Below are 19,336 nucleotides of genomic sequence, written 5' to 3'. Positions count from 1 at the left end.
GTGGGGAGATTATTTTGTTTGTAAAATAACACAAAAATAATCAGTCTGAAACCTACTTCACTATACAAAACAAACTAACTGAGGCATTTCTAAAACTAAAATCCAATTGTACTAATGAAAGTGGAAACACATACTGACAAAAGAAAATCTTTAATGGGAATAGATTGTACAAGTCACTCCCTAACTTAACTAGGGGTGATAGTCTCAACATTAACATTGTGGCTCTAAAAAATTAACAAGGGGAATTGAAACACAAAGGAAAATAAATTATAGACATTCTAAGGGCATTTCATGAGAATGTGACCCTCTAAATCTAAACTCTAAATAGAACTTCTAGAAAACAATTAATGTGATAATAGGTTTAGAGGGCATTCAATATGGTGTGCAGGACGCAAGAAGACCAGGATGGTGCAAAAGGCTAAATGGGGTCATGATGATGCAGGGGCCCAAAGGTGCTTTTGAGTGGAAATAAAGATGTGTGTTTGCTACACATATTTTTTGGATGGATCCGTTGTAGACTGAAGAACCGTCAACAGCAGAGCAGACAGCAGGAATGTAGATGCAAGTGAATGTAGAAGAGTTGACTAGAGAGTAGTAAGGTACGAGAGACGCTGACCTTGAAGAATCCATGAAGTTGGACGAAATGTACATTTTGACATCCTTAATCATAATCTCTCATTTTTATATTTTACTTGTATTTCTTATGTTTAATATTTGAATAAGGGAAAAGAATGGAAAAACCCAAAGAGAAAACACTAAATCAGTTCATGTCATTTTTATGTTCTTTATTGTATTTTATATTGTACAATAAAAAAGAGTTAAAAAAATCTGAAGGACTATGAATCCATAGGGATCCTCTTCTATTTTCCAAACCCACATGCTTTATATGAGCTTAATTTTGTTCCTGTAATCTCTGAGCTTTAATCCTAGTTTGACATATAACAATATTAAAAAATATTGTGTTTTTTTCTAAGATCCTCTATTTACTTTGCTCTATGGGGCTGATGCTGAGTTGAACGCATATGTGTTCAAAAATAAGATTTAAAAAGCTGCATGTAAAAAAAGGCATATTTACTCCATATACTGAGGCGTAGACATCTCAAAATACATCCAGCTCTGCACCAGTCACACATGAATCACGTTTACATCAGCCATACCCCCAGAAACACTTACATCTAGCAAGATTTTTATCACTAGCTAAACTGTAAAATTGAGAAAGACAAGATGAATTCACGTGTCCACTTTATTCAGTAAGATTTGATCCTCTTCCTAATGTACTAACCATATCAAAACCATATTGATGCTATTACTGAATTAGTACTTAGACCCGTTTAGACTGCATATCCTTTTTCCCCAATCCTCACCTATGTGTTACTGGAACTGGAGTTGGACCTGCAGGCCTAGCTCATGTCTTCAGACTCTACTTCAAAATGCAACCACTACGATTTACAGTCTTCAAACAAATATCCAAGCTTGTTCACCCAGATACCTATTTAGTCCTATCCAATGATTTCCCTCCATACTGGGATAGACAGTTGGAATAAGTAATGGGATGGGGCTCTTGGTTGAAATTTTACCTTACATCTAATTAGATCACTGCCTTCTTCAGAGGTGCCTAGTAAACTTACAGCTTAGTCCCTACAGAAATCCTTAAGTGGGCCAGATAAAATTATTTTGACACCTTTTAGAAGTAGTTAGAAATAATCAGATTTCAAGCAGGTGATTTTTCTTCACTTTAGAACTGAGCTCACCTATGGTGAGTAGCAGTTGTGTGGAATATAAAAATCACTAATTAAATAAGCTAGAATAGAGAAATTGACTTATTCTTCTGTTTTGTGTCACTGTATGTGTTGCATTGAGCATGGAGAAAAGACAGTAAGCCAGAGAGTTGTCTGAGGAAGCCAGACAGAAGATTGTAGCCAAGCACGAACAGTCTCAAGGCTACAAATTAATCTCGAGAGACCTTGATGTTCCCGTTTCCATCATACGTAATGTTATTAGGAAGTTTAAGGCCCATGGCGCTGTAGTTAGCTTCTCTGGAAAGACTAAACTTGATCACAGATTGCAGTAGCACAGTATTTTTCGAATGGTGCAGAAATGATCATGATCAACTATTAAACAGATTCAAGCTGAAATTCAGACACAATGTATGACACTTTCAACTCACACCATCCATCACCAACTCAACAAAAGAGGGTTATATGGTACTCTGACACGTTTCATTACACAACGGTAATTTCATCAGAGGGAAGTACAGTTGATTGGATTTATTTGGGTCAGACAACAGAGCTCGCACAGTGAGTTTTTCATTTTATCTGCATCCGTGTGGCTAGACTGGGGACCTGAGCGTATATACAGGCCTGACAAGTAAGAGCTTCCGACCGGGTATTCCGAGTGGCCCCAGCTGCCTCATATGCTAATATTGCACACCATCGTCTGTGTTTACCGGTGGACACTTGTTACATGCATTAACTGTTCACACAATTTGGACAGTCCTCAGTGGGACTTGGATATATGACTACTACAAAATTACATCCATAGTTCTCTAAATCTATATTCATATCGTGCCATACTCTTTTCACTTGTGAGACTTACCGTTATGATTGGATTCATTCATCTTGATCACTCATTGCGATATATGTGACCTTTTAAGTCCTAGAACTCTCTCTCACTCTCTCTCTCACTCTCTCTCCCCCCTCTCTCCCCCTCTCTCTCTCTCACTCTCTCTCCCCCCTCTTTCCCCCTCTCTCTCTCTCTCTCTCTCTCTCTCTCTCTCTCCCCCTCTCTCTGTCTCTTTCTCTCTCTCCCCCCTCTGTCTCTCTCTCTCTCTCTCTCTCTCTCTTTCTCTCTCTCTCTCCCCCTCTCCCTCTCCCACTCCTGTAGTGCATCTGGCACTGGGTGTCTAGAATGTATGCATAGCATTATAAAATCTGGAGATTATCTTGTAATTTTGGAGTGCAATGCTGACCCCTGTGTCAGAAAGCTAGATCTCTGTCGAACATTGTTAATCTTCCAGCAGGAAAATGTCCTCAAACACACTTCAAAAAAGTGCCCAAGGGCCAAAGGATGCTTCAAGGCAAGACTCTGGATTGTTTTTGAAGTGGCCAGCAAAGAGTCCAAATAATAACTGTTAATAATTTTGTCAATTACATTTCTTTTCATTTTCTGATTTAAAGGGATATACAGGACTACTTTCAGAGTCGAAAAACGAATGTCCTGTATATTATTATAGATAGAATTGTTGAGCCCAAATACTGTTGTTAATTTCACCGTATGTTTAGAGAAAATTGTGAGTTATTTGAAAATAGTGCAAGGGTGCCAATATGTTTGGCCAAATTATATGTACCCACTTTTAATCTTGGGAGAAATTTGTTTTATGGCTCTAACTTTCTGTATGTAGTCTAAAACTTCCTCAAAATTAATATTAAAAATGTGCAAACAATGTTATAGTCATTAATGGAATATGAGTGAAAAACTGTTTGGAGTTTCTGTTTTTTAAATTACTATTTTCACTGTTTAAGCATTCCTAACACATAACAATGTTTCTTTTGGTTTTGTCCTCAAATAGCAACTCACCAACCACATACGGGATACTTTACCTGAGCTTAGGAGCAAACTACAAAGTCAGTTGCTTTCCTTAGAACATGATGTTGAGGTTTACAAAAGTTTTAAACCAGAGGACCCGTCATGGAAGACCAAAGCTTTGCTGCAGTAAGTAATTTGTTTTCTATTTTTCGTATTTCTAGTTTCCGTGATTACCCCAATCCAGACAACAATTATATAGCCATTTGTAGTGTATGTAAAGCCACAGTCATTCGAGGGAGGGACCTTAACCATCTTGGAACCTCGTCTATGTTGCGCCATTTGACAAGAGTTAATGGCAAAGTGTTGGGAAAAGCTGAAAGTTCTTACAAAAAAATTACAAGCACTCTATCATCAGCTAGGACCCTCCGGTCACCGACATCCCGACGGCTACAAAATACACCCACCACACCATCCTTATCAATATCCTCAGTAGCACTCGGAGTTAGCCCTGCATCCCACTTTTTAAGGCTGGATGACTCCTGCACTATTATTGATTCCCTGAAGAAAGCGTTAGTCCCACTGCTGCTGCTGCTGTTGCTGCTGCTGGGGGTGAATTGTCAGCCCAGAGGAAGGCCAAGAAAAAGAGCACTCCTACATTTCAACAATTAACTGTGAAACAATCATTTGCTAGGGGAAGCAAATATGACAGCAGTCACCCAGTCGCCAAGCGAATCACAGACGCCATGGCTGCCATGTTAGTGTTAGATCTGCGTCCAATATCCACAATAAACGCAGCTGTTTTTTCAGTTAATTGAGGTTTTGTGTCCGCGTTACAGAATTCCATCACGACACCATTTTTCCTGTAAAGCTATTCCACAACTATACCAAAAAGTGTGTACAAATGTGGAGATTGCGCTGAAAAATGCCATTCTGCCCACTGTCCACTTAACCACAGATATGTGGACAAGTGGAAGTGGTCAAACCAAAGACTATATAACTGTGACAGCCCACTGGGTTGGTCATTCACCTTCACCAGCAGGAACAGCAGCAGCATGTACACCACTACGTAACATTTGTCACAGGCAGGCCCTCTTTCTATCACCGGCTTCACTAACAGGCATACAGCTGAAAATTTGTTATGCAAACTGAGAGATGTGATTGATACATGGCTTATACCACTTGGACTCTCTCCAGGATATGTCCTTTCTGATAACGCCAACAATATAGTGCGAGCATTACAGCTGGGTGAATTCCATCACATTCCCTGTTTTGCTCACACCATCAACTTGGTGGTGCAGAGCTTCTTACAAAATAAGCGTGAGGTGCAGGAGATGCTTTCAGTGGCCCGTAAAATTTTAGGCCATTTCAGGCATTTGGCCACAGCATGTAGGAGATTGCAGCAGCTCCAAGAGCAGTTTAACTTGCCCTGCCACCAACTTAAGCAAGAGGTGGTAACTAGGTGGAATTCCACGCTGTACATGCTTTAGAGGATGGAGGAACATCGCAAAGCCATCCAAGTGTATTGCACAAGCCATGACATTGGGAAAGGAGGGGGCATGTATTTCACTCTTGCACAGTGGGGAATCCTTTCAGTGCTGTGCAAGGTGCTGAAACCATTTGAAGTTGTGACGTGTGAAGTGAGTGCAGATTCTGCTAGTTTGAGCCAAGATATTCCTTTAATTAGACTATTGGAAAAGCAGCTTGAGAAACTGAAGGAGGAGCTGAAAGCAAGCAATTCCGCAAAGTATGTTGGCCTTGTCGATCAAGTACTTAATTTGCTTCACAATGATCCTCGAGTTATTAAGATCTTGAACTCGGATCAGTACGTTTTGGCCACTGTGCTTGATCCAAGGTTGAAGACCTACATTGAGTCTTTGCTTCAAAATGAACGAGATGTGAACTTTTGCAAGGAGCTATTGCTCAGCAAGTTGTCCGCTGAACTGGGCCTTGGCTTGACGACGTGTCCTCCTTCAGTTTCTCAATCAGCTGCTGCTCGTAAAAAATTTAATTTTCAAAAAAGAAGCAGTGAAGACGCAGAGGGCAGACCAGAACAGTTTAACGTCTGGGATGGTTTGAAGGATTTTTCAAAAAAATGTGTGACCTTGCCCATAACTCCATCCAATACGAGTATAAACATGCAAAGGATGGTGGAGGATTATTTTCAAGAGGTAATTGATATGGAAATGTCAGATAGTGCCTTTCCTTACTGGGAAGAAAAGCAGGCAATTTGGAAAACCATGTACAAACCTGCTTTGCAATACTTAAGCTGCCCACTCTCCAGTGTGTACTCTGAACGAGTGTTCAGCACAGCAGGGAACTTAGTCAGTGATGGTCTAATGGTCATTCAAGCGTTGATAAATTGATAGTCTGTGATGATGACGTACACACTGATGAGGGTGAGGATGAAGCTGATGACGATAACATCTTTTTAAAACTTTCTATTTAAGTGTAGGGTGCAATCTACCCCCAAAGAGGAAAGGGACTTGGAGCATTTCCATATCACGTACCTTCTTGAAAGGCTGCTGTTTGGGCAATTTCTCCTTAAGGGTAGGGTGTTATACACAGACTGACCCCAAACTGGCTTTGTCCATTTCAATTAATATTGTACAGTCTATAACGGCTGAATTTTTTGGTATTTTTGACAAGTGGAGGGGGGCCTAGAGAGACAGAAACCAAACTGCCTTTGTCCATTTCTTTACATATTTAACTATAAGTGTAGGGTGTAATATACATCCAAAGACGATGGTTGCATTGCCAATATGCATAGATGGAGAGGAAGACAATCTGGTTTGTGGGTAGAATTAATGAAGGCCTACCAGGAATGAAACTGTTTTTTTGATAATGTATTAGCTTTACAACTACATTACTTATCCAAGAAACAGGTGGAACACTAAATTTGGTTCTTTTATGGCCAAAAACATTGATTTTTGAACAAAATAGCAAAACCAAACAAAACCAAAACACTCAATGGCGGTTTGGCAAAACCAATACCAAAACACAACGGTAATCCAGAGCCAAAACCAAAACCAAAACACGGGGGTCAGTGAGCATCTCTATAATAGACAGACATGAGGCAATAGGTAGAGAGGATCCTGTCTGTGAGAGCTTACATTCTAGAGCAGTGTTGGCTAACCTGTGACACTCCAGGTGTTGTAAAACTACAAGTCCCAGCATGCTTTGCCAATATATAGCAGCTTATTGCTGGAATGGTATGCTGGGACTTGTAGCTTCACAACACCTGGATAGTCACAGGTTAGCCAACATAGTTCTAGAGCTAACATGCTTTTCATAATGGGTTTGATTCAAGCCTGAATGCAACTTGCATGTAAGTTGCATTTTAAAAAGAGCATGGAACTTGGGTGTAGTTACTTAAAATCCAAGAGCATCTGAAGTTATGTTATTATTATTATTATTATTATTATTATTATCATTTATTTGTTAGGCGCCACAAGGTATCCGCAGCGCCGCACACAGTACTAACAGTAGACTATACAGGGTGAAACCATACAGAACAATGAACAAAAAGTACCAATACTTCAGAAACTTCGGCCAGTCATATGCAGTAAAAACGGAGCGTAAGAACAGGTATGGAGACAGGAGGGGAGGGGGCCCTGCTCATACGAGCTTACATCCTAAGGGAGGGTAAACAGAACAGGCACAAGAGGAGCCAGTTGAGGTAAGAGGAGAGAAGGGAGGAAGAGCAAAAGGGGAGGAGATGGGGGTTAAGTAGATGGTTGGTAGGCTTTGAGGAAGAGGTGAGTTTTGAGTGCACGTTTGAAGGAGCACAGAGTAGGAGAGAGACGTATGGAATGAGGGAGGTCGTTCCAGAGAAGGGGGGCTGCACGGGAAAAGTCTTGGATTCTGGAGTGGGAAGAGGTGATAAGAGTGGAGGAGAGGCGGTGGTCGTTGGCCGAGCGCAGGGAGTGGGCAGGAGTGTGAATGGAGAGTAGGTTAGAGATATAAGGGGCAGTAGATTTGGAGAGAGCCTTGTAAGTGGTGGTGAGGAGTTTGAAAACGATTCTGTAGGGGAAGGGGAGCCAGTGCAAGGCAAGGCAGAGAGGGGAGGCAGAGGAGGAGCGGCGTGAGAGGAAGATGAGTCTTGCAGCCGCATTGAGTATAGAGCGGAGGGGGGAGAGGGGGGAGTGGGGGAGGCCAGTGAGGAGGAGGTTACAATAATCGAGGCAGGAGATGATGAGTGCGTGGATGATAGTTTTTTCCTTTGGAATCTGGGGGCCTGAGTCACAAAGTCTTCTGTCTCAGTTTTTATGATGGCAATTTGCATATACTTCAGAATGTCATGAAGAGTGATCAGATGAATTGCAATTAATTTCAAAGTCCCTCTTTGCCATGGCAATGAACTTTATCCCCAGAACAACATTTCCACTGCATTTCAACCTTGCCACAAAAGGACCAATTGATATCAGGTTAGGGATTCTCTCATTAACACAGGTGAGAGTGTGGATGAGGACAAGGCTGGATATCACTCTGTCATGCTTATTGAGTTAGAATAACAGACTGGAAGCTTTAAAAAGAGGGTGGTGCTTGAAATCATTGTTCTCCCTCTGTTAACCATGGTTAACTGCAAAGAAACATGTGCAGTCATCATTGTTTTGCACCAAAAGGGCTTCAAAGGCAAGGATATTGCTGCCAAGATTGCACCTAAATCATCCATTTATCGGATCAACAAGAACTTCAAGAAGAGAGGTTAAATAGATGTAAAGAAGGCTTAAGGGCGCCCATGAACATCCAGCAAGAGCCAGGAATATCTCTTAAAGTTGATTCAGCTGCGGGATCAGGGCACCACTAGTGTAGAGCTTGCTCAGGAATGGTAGCAGGCAGTTGTGAGTGCATCTGCAAGCATAGTGAGGCAAAGACTTTTGGAGGATGGCCTGGTGTCAAGAAAGCCAGCAAGGAAGCTGACAAAAAGGTCTAAAAACACTGATGCAGCAAACTTTGTGAAAATCAATACTTGTGTCATTCTTAAAACTTTTGGCCATGACTGTAGTGAGGAGGGAAGTAGTGAGGGGGAAATAATAGGGGAGGGAGAAGTAGGATGATAGAGAAAAAAGAGGAGTTTGAAGAAATGCGTGATGATAGTGAATGGGAGAGAGTATAAATTGAGTAGGTGCATGATGGAGAGAAGTGAGAGATGTGGATGAATGTGTATTAGCTGGGGTAGGTAATGAGAGAGTGGAAAGGAACAATTGATCCAAATGGTGCAGGGCAATAGAAGAGATGAAGGATACTTACTTTAACTCCCCCTGGCAGGGGTTAGTATATTAATATATATTTACTTTATATATTGCAGCATATATGATATGTTCTATGAGAATAAATAACACTTGTTTTATGTGTCTCTAAATATATTTGAACTTATTTCTTATGTTTTTAATCATGATTGCACAGAGAATGTTTCTAAGCTGATCCATGAATTCATTATTTTAAAGGTTGGTCCAGCATTTTGCACTAGACTTTGAAAAGAGGATTGCAGGATCAGGGGATCAAGTGGATACCCGGGAGCTCTCAGGTGGTGCCAAAATCAATCGCATCTTTCATGAGCGCTTCCCATTTGAACTGGTCAAGGTATAGTAGACCACATGTTCTTAATTTGTTGTTATGACATTTATCATACTTCTCTGGCAAAATGGGATAGGCTTTTTTGTGAACTTAGCAATGAGCATAAGAACATTAGAACTGTCCTACAGTAATCATTGAATCATTTGCTTTTCGGTCTTGGGGATGGAATTACATAGTGACATGTCTTGAAGGGTATGGACCAACCCATTATCATTATTCGGAAAACAAAATATCTTCACCGTGCATAAATGTGCTCTAGAACAATAATGAAGGAAGCATAAAACTACACTCTTTTTAAAAAACATTTTCTGTAACTATTCGGTGCACACATGCTCATGTCCTTTTGCACAATAAAAAGGGATTTTTTTTAAATTGCAGTCTCATTTCCCTTCACTAAATTTCTATATGTCACTTAACTCCAACTGCTGACAAATGCAGTCTTTGAGCACTAACATATGAAGTCTTTGAGCACTAAGAATGATTGAAGCATTTAAGATAGTTGTACTTGTGTCAGTGGGGAATGCATTAGCACAGATAGCACATGTAGCATAGGGGCAGTGAACAGATTCTGCAGTATTATTCATACTATAAATATTATATCATTAAAAATTTTATATGGGCAACACATTGCCCTACCCTACTGATCTTCACATTCACACAGCTCACTATAAATCTCATATTTATATTTCACACAGCACACCAATACTCTTCTAATTACATATCACACATATGGTTGCCACCTCTTCTAGAATAATAATACTGATTCTCCTATATCGGTTATATTTCGGCACTAAAAGTACAATTAGTGCAGTGTCCCCCTTTTTTTAAAAAAAAGAAAAAAACATTTTATTGAATTTTGGGGCTGGAGAACCAGGAGGGCCTCATATGGCCTAGTCTCTAGCACTTTGCTTGCCAGTGGATTGTACACCATAATTTAGTGGTGGAGGAGATCTGTGATATCACAGATGAAGCCAAGGGGACCGAAAATTTAACCAGACAGTTGGCGATAATACGCGATAGAATGCTATGAATAAGCCAGGTTCACTTTTATTTGGCTGTATTTGAAGGAGAGTCAGTTTTTTTTCCAACAGAAGGATATTTGTCATTTTGATAGCGTTTAGAATGTGCCATATTGGCCTCTGTGAAGACATTGACATAGCTGACATTGATTGTTATAGAATGGGCCATAGAAGTGTTGAGCACCTGGGTATTGTTAACAGAAGAGGAGACACTGTGAAACCCTGAGGACTCACTCCATCTCACCCCTTTCTCATTCTAAATGCCTTATTTAGAGTTGGACATAGGTCAATTTTTGTGGCATAAATATACACATTTCTGTACTGCGCATACTTACCGATATGCTTATGTATCTAGATTTGTGCATTTTTTAGACTTACAGTTCCTAATGCCCGGAGAGGCAGAAAGGGGGTGGGCAAGTGTAGCACGCCCCCTGTGGATACAAGTAAATGACACTTGGATGCATCCCCAGATTCGCTTCTTAGGATGCGTATCTTTTGTGAGTACCTGTGGTTTGATGTAATGATGTGTAATTATGATGATGATACCACAAACACTATCTAGCTGCTTCTCATAGGCTGTTTGCCTATTGACCCCCTCCAGCTTATAGTGCTTCGTTATGTAACATCACAGCTATATTAAATCAAGTTATTGTTAGGCTGCTGACCCTGATCACCAACCCACAGAACTAGATGACGGAGATCTTCGCCTATAGCAGCCGCCTTTCCCTTAGAGCTTGACGCGCTCACCGGTACTCGGATGCCCCCAGGACTTAGCTCCAAGTGTAGTGTGGGTTGGTAATGCAGGACCACAGCGGCGGGCCAGGAGACTGGTAGAAAGCAGCGGGTAGTCAAACGATAGCCAAGGTCAAAGGTCACAAGCAAGCAGGATAATCAGTAAATAAGCCAGAAGTCGGGGTCACGGGCAAAGTAGCAGGGTCCAAAGTACAAGCCAGAAGAGTCAGGGTCACAAGAAAGCAGGCAGGGTCCAAATCCAAGCAGGGGGTCAAAACTTGGGAGATCCAAACAGAGTATCCACAGGACAGAAACAGGTAACCAGGAGAAGGTCAGCAAACTGAACAGCAAGCTATAACCGGCAGTGAGGCTCAGTCCTCACTGCCTTAAATACTACAGCCAGCCAATCAGAGCCCAGCTCTGAAATTACTCACAGCCCCTGCCTAATACACCAATAGATTAATTAGCCTACAGGCTATTCATATTGAGAGGCACTTAATCAGCCCACAGGCTGTGAAACCTGGCTGCACATGCGCCCAGAGGTAGTTTTCTGCGTCCGGCCGTTGCCCTGGCAACCGCCGCGACTGACTGACAGTTGTGATCTATTTGGATTTCCTATTTGTTATTTCCATTTGGGTTACTGCAGGAAAAGAAAATTCACTTTGGATTTATAAAGTGGTAAATGATAGATGTGGGGGTGTTTGTAATCTATTCTATTTTAAAAGGAAAATTAATTTATTAATAACATTGTCAAGACACTATTATCTCTCTTGTACATGACAATTAGATTATTTGTGTATGGGTAGGGTAATGCGGCTTTCATATTTACTATTAAAAGCGTGAAGCCACATCTCTACATTATCGTTAGGTGTAAGTATACGAATTTGTATGCCTGACACAAATACTGCTGTGTTTTGAGATGCATGTATCTGGACAGGAGCACTGGGTAAGTGGTAAATAGGAGATACATATGCCCAGGTGGCTGTCATATGTGTTTTGTGTGTATATGTTTGTTTAGCACAGGGCTATATTCCCTACGGAGTGGGGTCTGCAAAAAAAATGTGCGGGCCCCTCTAGAGACACCCAGCCCTGTGCTGAAAGCACTAGGGTTCTTCCCACAGTAGTGAGTGTGGGGTAATAAAATGGTTAATGTGTTTTTCATATACTTATTTGGCTTGTTTGATGTGCATCGACTATTTGACATATGAACTGTATCAAGTATTGTCTGAATGTATGGACAGTTATCTGTGCTGTATTGTTCTCACTAAACAAACTGGTCTTTATATATTTGAGCAGGAATACCTGTAAATCAGATTTAGTAATGGTTTTGGACTGCTAGAAGTGTTTAATTCATATTCAGGTTTGGATTGACTGTAGAACCTATCAGGAGTTATCCTTGTATTCTGGTGGGTGTATTAGGTTGCCTAATTTCTTTTTTTTTTTTTATAAGTTTAAGAAAATAGAAATCATTTATTTATATTTCACCTGGCAGTGGAGGCGACTCAAAAAATCTGGGTGCCGCCTTAAACCCTAAGCGCCATTTAGCTTATTGCTACAGTGCGCAGCCTCTGTCTCCTCTCTGATGGTCCCACCCCCTCATGCACTGCAACGGGACACACTTCCTCTGCAGTGTGGCCCTGCTGTGCTGTCCTTGGCAAATGCCTGGACATCCTATGGTAAATAATTTATTTGGAACTCAGTTTACAGGTACAGACACTGGGCACAAATATACTGGTACAGACACTGGACGCACATTTACAGGTAGGACACTGGACACACAACTACAGTTACAGACTCTGGGCACACATATACAGGGACAGACATACTGGACACACATTGCAGTCTTTTGATGAGTCTAAGAGAGGTAATAAAGGGGTTTATGAATATAAATGGAATTAATAATGTGGGGAATCATTTTTAATCAGGATAAAGGAGTTAATTATACAAAGGTGTTTATAATGTTGAAGGAGTTGTTAGGATGAGTCTGGCCCTAATTATTTTGAGGAGGGTTACTTAATGATGAGGGTGATGGTATTGTGTGTCAGTCACATATATGCGTTTTGTAATATCTGGCGGTCATAAGGATGCTGTCTGTATTGTGAACACAAGAATACTCTCTTTATTGTATGGCAGTCATAGAAATGCACTTTGTATTCTATGGCTCTCCATATTGTATGGTGGTCAGTAGGATGGTCTTTGTATTGTATTATGGTAACTAGGATGCTTTTTATATGAAAGTCACTATTATGCTCTGTATTGTATGGCGATCAGTAGGATGATCTCTGTATTATATGGCGGTATCTAGTATGCTTTTTTTATGACAGTCACTAGGATACTTTTTGTATTGTATGATGGTCACTAGCATGCTTTTATATGGCATATGTATCACTAATACTGCCAAAATTATTATTCAGAACAGTATAAATCTTAACAATAATTTTGTATGGTGCATCCATGTAACTATCTTCATTCAATTTGAAAAAAGTATTTTTTTATTATTCATGCTGGTTTGTTTACATATAATCCAGTACAGTTATATTTAAAAGCACATGTTTTGTTTTTTTTGTCTTTGAAAGCAATGTCTGCATTGGGAGGTATAGAGTGCATTGGGAGGGTGGAACCTCTTCTTGGGGTTAAGGGCAAATATACCACTAAAGTTTTGCTTACAGGTAGTAATTTATATTGCTTGGGGTACTTTTGAACCGGTGGGAGACCCAGCAACTATTAAAGTAATGCTAACCCTGGGAACTCCCTGCTGCTGGATTAATGCTGTTTATATAAAACAGTGTAGCAGAGATGGTACAATGCATCATCAGGTTTCCTTTACTCTGGATTGTTTACCTGTTTTTTTATATATGCGCATAAATACCTTTATGATATGTGTCCCAGATTCCATTAAAATTCTCGTCTCCCATTCAGACTAACTACAAATCCCAATCTGCAGTTGCAATCTATGCTACAATATATTGACCATTACACCAACAGGTTATTGTATTGTTATTGTATTCAAATACATATACTTTAATATGGAATTGGTCCCCCTCTTGCAGCCACAGAGAGCCACACTTTATCTACGGGAACCATATTAGGAACAGGACTCCTTCTATCAGTGACTTCCTTAGAATGGATAGCTGACTTCTTCAAACTTGCTCTTCATCCCAGATGACAGAAGATTTATAAAATAAAGTCCAGTGCAGGCAGGGAAGAGGCCTGAGTTTGGAACAAGGTAGGTAATCTGGGATGACAGCCATACAAGACAAAGAAAGGGAAATAAGAGGTTGCTTTGTGAAAATGATTATTATTGGCAAATTCTACCCAGGGAAGTAACTCAACCCAATCGGTTTGGTTGGCCGAAACATACATCTGAAGGAATGTCTTGCGTTCCTGGTCTTCTGCTGTTCTTTCAGTAAATCTGTTGGATTGTGGATGGCATGCAGATGAGAAGTTAACTTTAATCCCGATCCTGATGCATAAAGCTCTCCAAAATTTGGCCAGAAACTGTGAACTGCAATCTAGCACAATAACCAAAGGACAAGCATGTAAACGAAAAACTTCCTTGATGAAGTGATCGGCCAAGTTGGAATATGAGGGAAGATTTTTGAGAGGCACAAAGTGGCCGGCTCTGGAGAAACTATGGGTGACAACCTATGTGACTGTACAAGCCTTGGAGGGAGGTAGGACAGTGGTGAAGTCCATCAAATTTGATTCCATAGAAAATTAGGAATTGGTAATGGTATGAGAGGTCCATATGGGTTTTGCCGGGGTATTTTATGATGAGTGCAGACGGCGCAAGAGGTAGCAAATTCTTTCACATTGTTGCGAAGAGAAGGCCACCAATAACTTCAGAAGAGTAATTTCCAGGTCTTCCTTATCCAAGCATGACCAGAAAAGTGCGAAAAGTGAACCCAATGCAGTAATTTGGTGCATAGATTGGGAATGATGAAGGTTGTACCCAGAGGACAACTGGGGATAAATGTATGAACCTCCAATTTATGCAAGTCGCCAGAAATTGGTGACTTTGCACTGCAAATTTAAAGCGGTGATGGCTCGTAAAGGCAATTTTGCCTTTACAAGTCAGGCCAGTTCGGTAGGAGTTTGGAACTGTGGAGCTAAATGATGGATACTAGCACTACTTTTTTCTTTCTCCTGAATTCGCTTCTTAAAATGCAGGTCCACCATAATGAATAAGGAGATAAGGTCACCATTGGAAGAAGGGAGTTTGTGAGAGACTAACTCATCCTTTATCTGATCTGAGAGGCCTTGCCAAAAAGTTTCCACCAAGGCTTCATCGTTCCAGTGTGTCACGAATCGGGGTCTTAGTCCTGTTTACACCCATCGGCGGTACCATATCACCGTACATCTCCCTTTTGGTCAAATGCAGCATTCTATCCTGGGACAAGCGTGACTTCTGTCTGCAGTACTGGAGGCTGCCATCTTGGGTGAGACATTTTCTAAACATCCTGCTGAGTCTGAACACCTGATCTCATCCACCAGTTAGCTTCCTCTGCAGAATATAAGAGTCTCCTCCTACACTCAGCAAATATCCAGTGCAATACTTTCCTAGTTCCTGGTTCCAGACTACCACAGTTGCTGTTTGTTTGCTGCTTCATCCTGCTTTATACAGATCTCAACCATCAACCCTTCGTGTGAATTCAGCTTCATCCTGTTTGCTGCTTCATTCCGCCTGCTGTATTCAGATTTCAACCATTTACCCTCTGAGTGAATTCAGCCTCATCCTGTTGCTAATACATGGACTTCAACCATTTACTCTATGAGTGAGTTCAGGTTCACCCTGTTTGCTGTTGTATGGATTTTAAACCATTAACCCTGTGTGTGACTTCAGCTTAATTTTGATTGCTGTTCTATGGACTTCAAACCATTAACCCTTTGTGTGAATTCAGCTTCACTCTGCTTGCTGATATAAAAACTTTGGCTATTTATTCTTCGTGTGGATTCCCCTTCATTCTATCTGCTCATGTCCAGTTTCCAGCTGTTACCTTCTCTGTGGATTCTCCTCTCATCAATCTATTCATGTCTCTCCTACTGGCTATCTAGGGTAGTAGGTTGTTGTTCTGAGTCATCCACTTTCTGGAGCCATCTCTGTGTCTCGGGGTACCGACTTCCAGTTCCAGGCCTACCTCAGTTTCTGAGTTGTCTAGGGCCAGCTCCATGCTTATTCTATTCAGGAGGTTGCCACCCCATGTATAGTCTCTTCCTGAGTTCTGAGTCTTCCCAGTCCCATTTGTGGTACTATATTCTTCTGAGTTTCTGAGTTCTTGCCGGTATTGAGTCTCTGGTCGTGGGGTCAGGTCCTTCTCACGTCCAGGTTCCAGTCCATCAGGTCCAGATTCCACTTGTTTATTCCAGTACGGAGTCCAGTCCAGCATTCCTCCTCCTAACATCTGGTATACAGGCATAGAGGTACCCCTATGAGCAAGACACTTATCCGGCCTCCCAGTTTCCACTACATCCCTGCCACAGCTAGCCCCAAGTGCTAAGGGAGCTGGCGCAGTTATGTAATAAGTGATCATTTCTTTCCTATAAAGGAGAGGCCCAAGCAAGGGCTTGTCCGGACAAAAGCTATACATGCGACCTTAGCCTTCTCGGAAGTTACATTCCCCAAAGTGGATCGCGCACTGATTTAAAAATCCTCAAATTTTGGGGGATTGAGAATACGCAGCTGAGAAGATGCTGCAGGTTAAGAAACTGTTTCTGATGGGGTAACAGGGGAACCGGCTGCATCTAAAGTATTCTGTAGGGTATCTATGTGGCAAAAGAGTCTCTGAAGGAATTTCATAAGATGCTCCTGATTGGTCTCCTGTTTTTCTACTTTTCCTACAAGCGGTTGAAGCAAGTTCCTGGGTGAGGGATTGTTGCGAAATCCATTAATATTGGGATCAGAGCAAACTGTTACAAACCTTGAGTGGGATTGGCTTTGCAGCCAAGACCCTGGAGGTCACGGTCCACTGGCCAGCCTCTGTTGTAGCTTGCAGACTGATGTTGGAACAGTAACGGGATTCTGGAATGCACAAGGCTGGCATGCTGAATGAGAGCACTGGCTGATGGGAGTGCAAGGAAGTAGGCAGTCAGATTGGGCTGGTTCGGTACACTTGCTTGGCAGTAAGGTACATATGTGAGAGGCAGTAATTAAGGGATAGCTAAGATCTAGTATATGTGCTAGCAGTAAAGTACAGATGCGAAAGACAGTTACAGAGTCAGGTCAGGCTGGTTCGGTACACTTGCAGGCAATAAAAGACAGTGGTGTGGTCAAAAAATAGCAGAAGTCTGGTACACAGGAAATCCGTAACAAGCTGGAGCACTAGGGAACAGAAACACAGAATATGCAACACCAAAAACACACTGGGGAGTCAGTGTGACTAGCAAGTTGCTGTGACATTGAGTGTCAGAGCGGGGTTTAAGTACAGAGGCAAGTTTGAAAAGCCTGCCCCGAGTTGCAGTCATGTGACCACCAAGACTTGGAAGCGCTGCTGCTGTAGAGGAGAGACAACGCTGGAATTGGGTGAGTGATCATGACCGTTTTTTCTTTTATATTGAGAAGTTCAATAATACATAGCCTTTGGTGTATATTTATGTCAGGCATTGGCTTTACTTGCTGCTTAAGAAAATGCTTTAGGTCCCAGTGTTGTTTTTAGTACCAAGTGTGTTATCTGAATCACCTTCCAAAAGTATATGTTTGTATAGGCCTTGTGGTACTATGTTGGCTTTAAAAAAATCAGATGCCATATTGGAACTTTCAGAGAGCCTGTCACGGTTTGGTACACTGTATTTTTGGATCTGCCCAACTTGGCGCTACTTCCAGCAGGGCGCGGAGTCTAACGAACAGATGGTATTCACCAGTGACCACTGCAAGGGGATTTGGACTTAGCGGCATTCACCCGCAGGTTGTGGCCCCTACCAGGAGTGTCAGGCGAGACCCTAGGGGAGTAAATAAGATGTTATGATGAGACACGATGGAAGTGGATGGAATGTAAACTCTCTGGCCGGAGGGCCAGGGGAATCTTATGGATACAGGTGGAGCGTAAGCTCTTCAGTCAAGTAGCGGAGTGAAGAATTCAACTAGTGGGTTAATGGAGGCTAGTGTGGCTTGAGCAGTACAGCCTGTAGTGTAGTGGCACAATAAGGGTAGGTGCAGCGTGAACAGTCCAGCCAGCAGGGTCACGGGGACAAGTGTAGCTTGAGCGATACAGCCTGTAGTATAGCGACACAATAAGGGTAGGTGCAGCATAAACAGTCCAGTTAGCAGAGTAACGGAGACAAATGCAGCTTAGGCAGTTGGGCCCGTAGTATAGCGACACAATAAGGGTAGGTGCAGCATAAACAGTCCAGCTAGCAGAGTAACGGAGACAAGTGCAGCTTAGGTGGTTGAGCCCGTAGTATAGCAGCACAGCAGAGACCGGTGCAGCGTGAACAGTCCAGCCAGCAAGGTAATAGAGAGAGGCAGGTGCAGCTTGAGCAGTATAGCCCGTAGTACAGCGGAGACAGGTGCAGTGTAGACAATCCAGCCAGCAAGGTAACCGAGGCAGGTGCAGCTTGAGCAGTATAGCCCGTAGTACAGCAGCACAGCGGAGACAGGTGCAGCGTGGACAATCCAGCCAGCAAAGTAACAGAGGCAGGTGCAGCTTGAGCAGTATAGCCCGTAGTACAGCAGCACAGCAGAAACATGTGCAGCGTGGACAATCCAGCAAGCAGGGTAAAGAGGACAAGGAGGCACTGATGATCCAAGGTAAATGTACAGGAGACAAGACTAAGTCTAATCAGGCAGGTAACTTCATCAACAGGCACTGAGGAGAGAGAGGAAGTGCCTTTTTAAGTTTGGAGCCAGAACTCAGAACCAATGGAAAATGTGCAGAGGACATAAAGGCTTAGGGTCTGCGCATGCGCAGAACCAAAGCCAGGACGCCAGCAGCTGAAGTATGCTTCAATGGAGAACAGGTGAGCTTCTCGGTCTTCGGTTGTGGAAGCCGAATGAGCGCCGTGTGACAGAGCCTTTACATGTTAGCAATTTGGAACATGAAGGGTGAGGGGATGATCCATCTTTACTGTGATGTCTGCCGCAGAGATCCTGCCCAGAAGCACCTGGCATCAGGCCCAACAGCTTTATCATTTTTTAGAATGTCAACACTTGCTTGCGGTTAGAGCCTTTGTTAATCATGTCTGAATACACTGCTCACTCCAGGATTCCCTAATTTTGATTTTATGAAATCTGTAAATAGTGAAAAAAACGTTTCATTGTCAAAACTATCCTGGATATTTCATAAAAATTAGCCTTTAGAAGCCATCTGTACCCTATGCTAGACTGTTAATTGAAGGTACTCTGCTGATTTAATATGTTTATGAATTACAAAACAACTCACTCCTTGTTTTCCTTCCTGTTGGGCAATAAAAATAATAAGCTTACCTGTACAGTATAAGTACATGGCTAAAAGACACAGAATGATGCCAGAAAAATAAACCAATATATG

General features: G+C 41.9%; 1 protein-coding gene across 4 annotated transcripts in view; it reads left to right on the top strand.

Moving 5' to 3' along the window:
- DNM3 (dynamin 3) overlaps window positions 1-19,336 on the top strand; it is a 399,791-nt gene that overhangs the window by 37,867 nt on the left and 342,588 nt on the right. For all 4 annotated transcript variants that reach the window (XM_075182456.1, XM_075182455.1, XM_075182457.1 and 1 more), the window contains exons 7-8: window positions 3,569-3,711; window positions 8,973-9,108. In XM_075182456.1, coding sequence (XP_075038557.1) covers window positions 3,569-3,711; window positions 8,973-9,108 — 279 coding nt within the window. The remainder of the gene's footprint in view (window positions 1-3,568; window positions 3,712-8,972; window positions 9,109-19,336) is intronic.

Source organism: Mixophyes fleayi, chromosome 8, assembly GCF_038048845.1.
Source record: "Mixophyes fleayi isolate aMixFle1 chromosome 8, aMixFle1.hap1, whole genome shotgun sequence".
In the NCBI taxonomy this organism is placed as follows: Eukaryota; Metazoa; Chordata; class Amphibia; order Anura; family Limnodynastidae; genus Mixophyes; species Mixophyes fleayi.
This window is presented reverse-complemented; position numbering and strand designations above follow the sequence as displayed.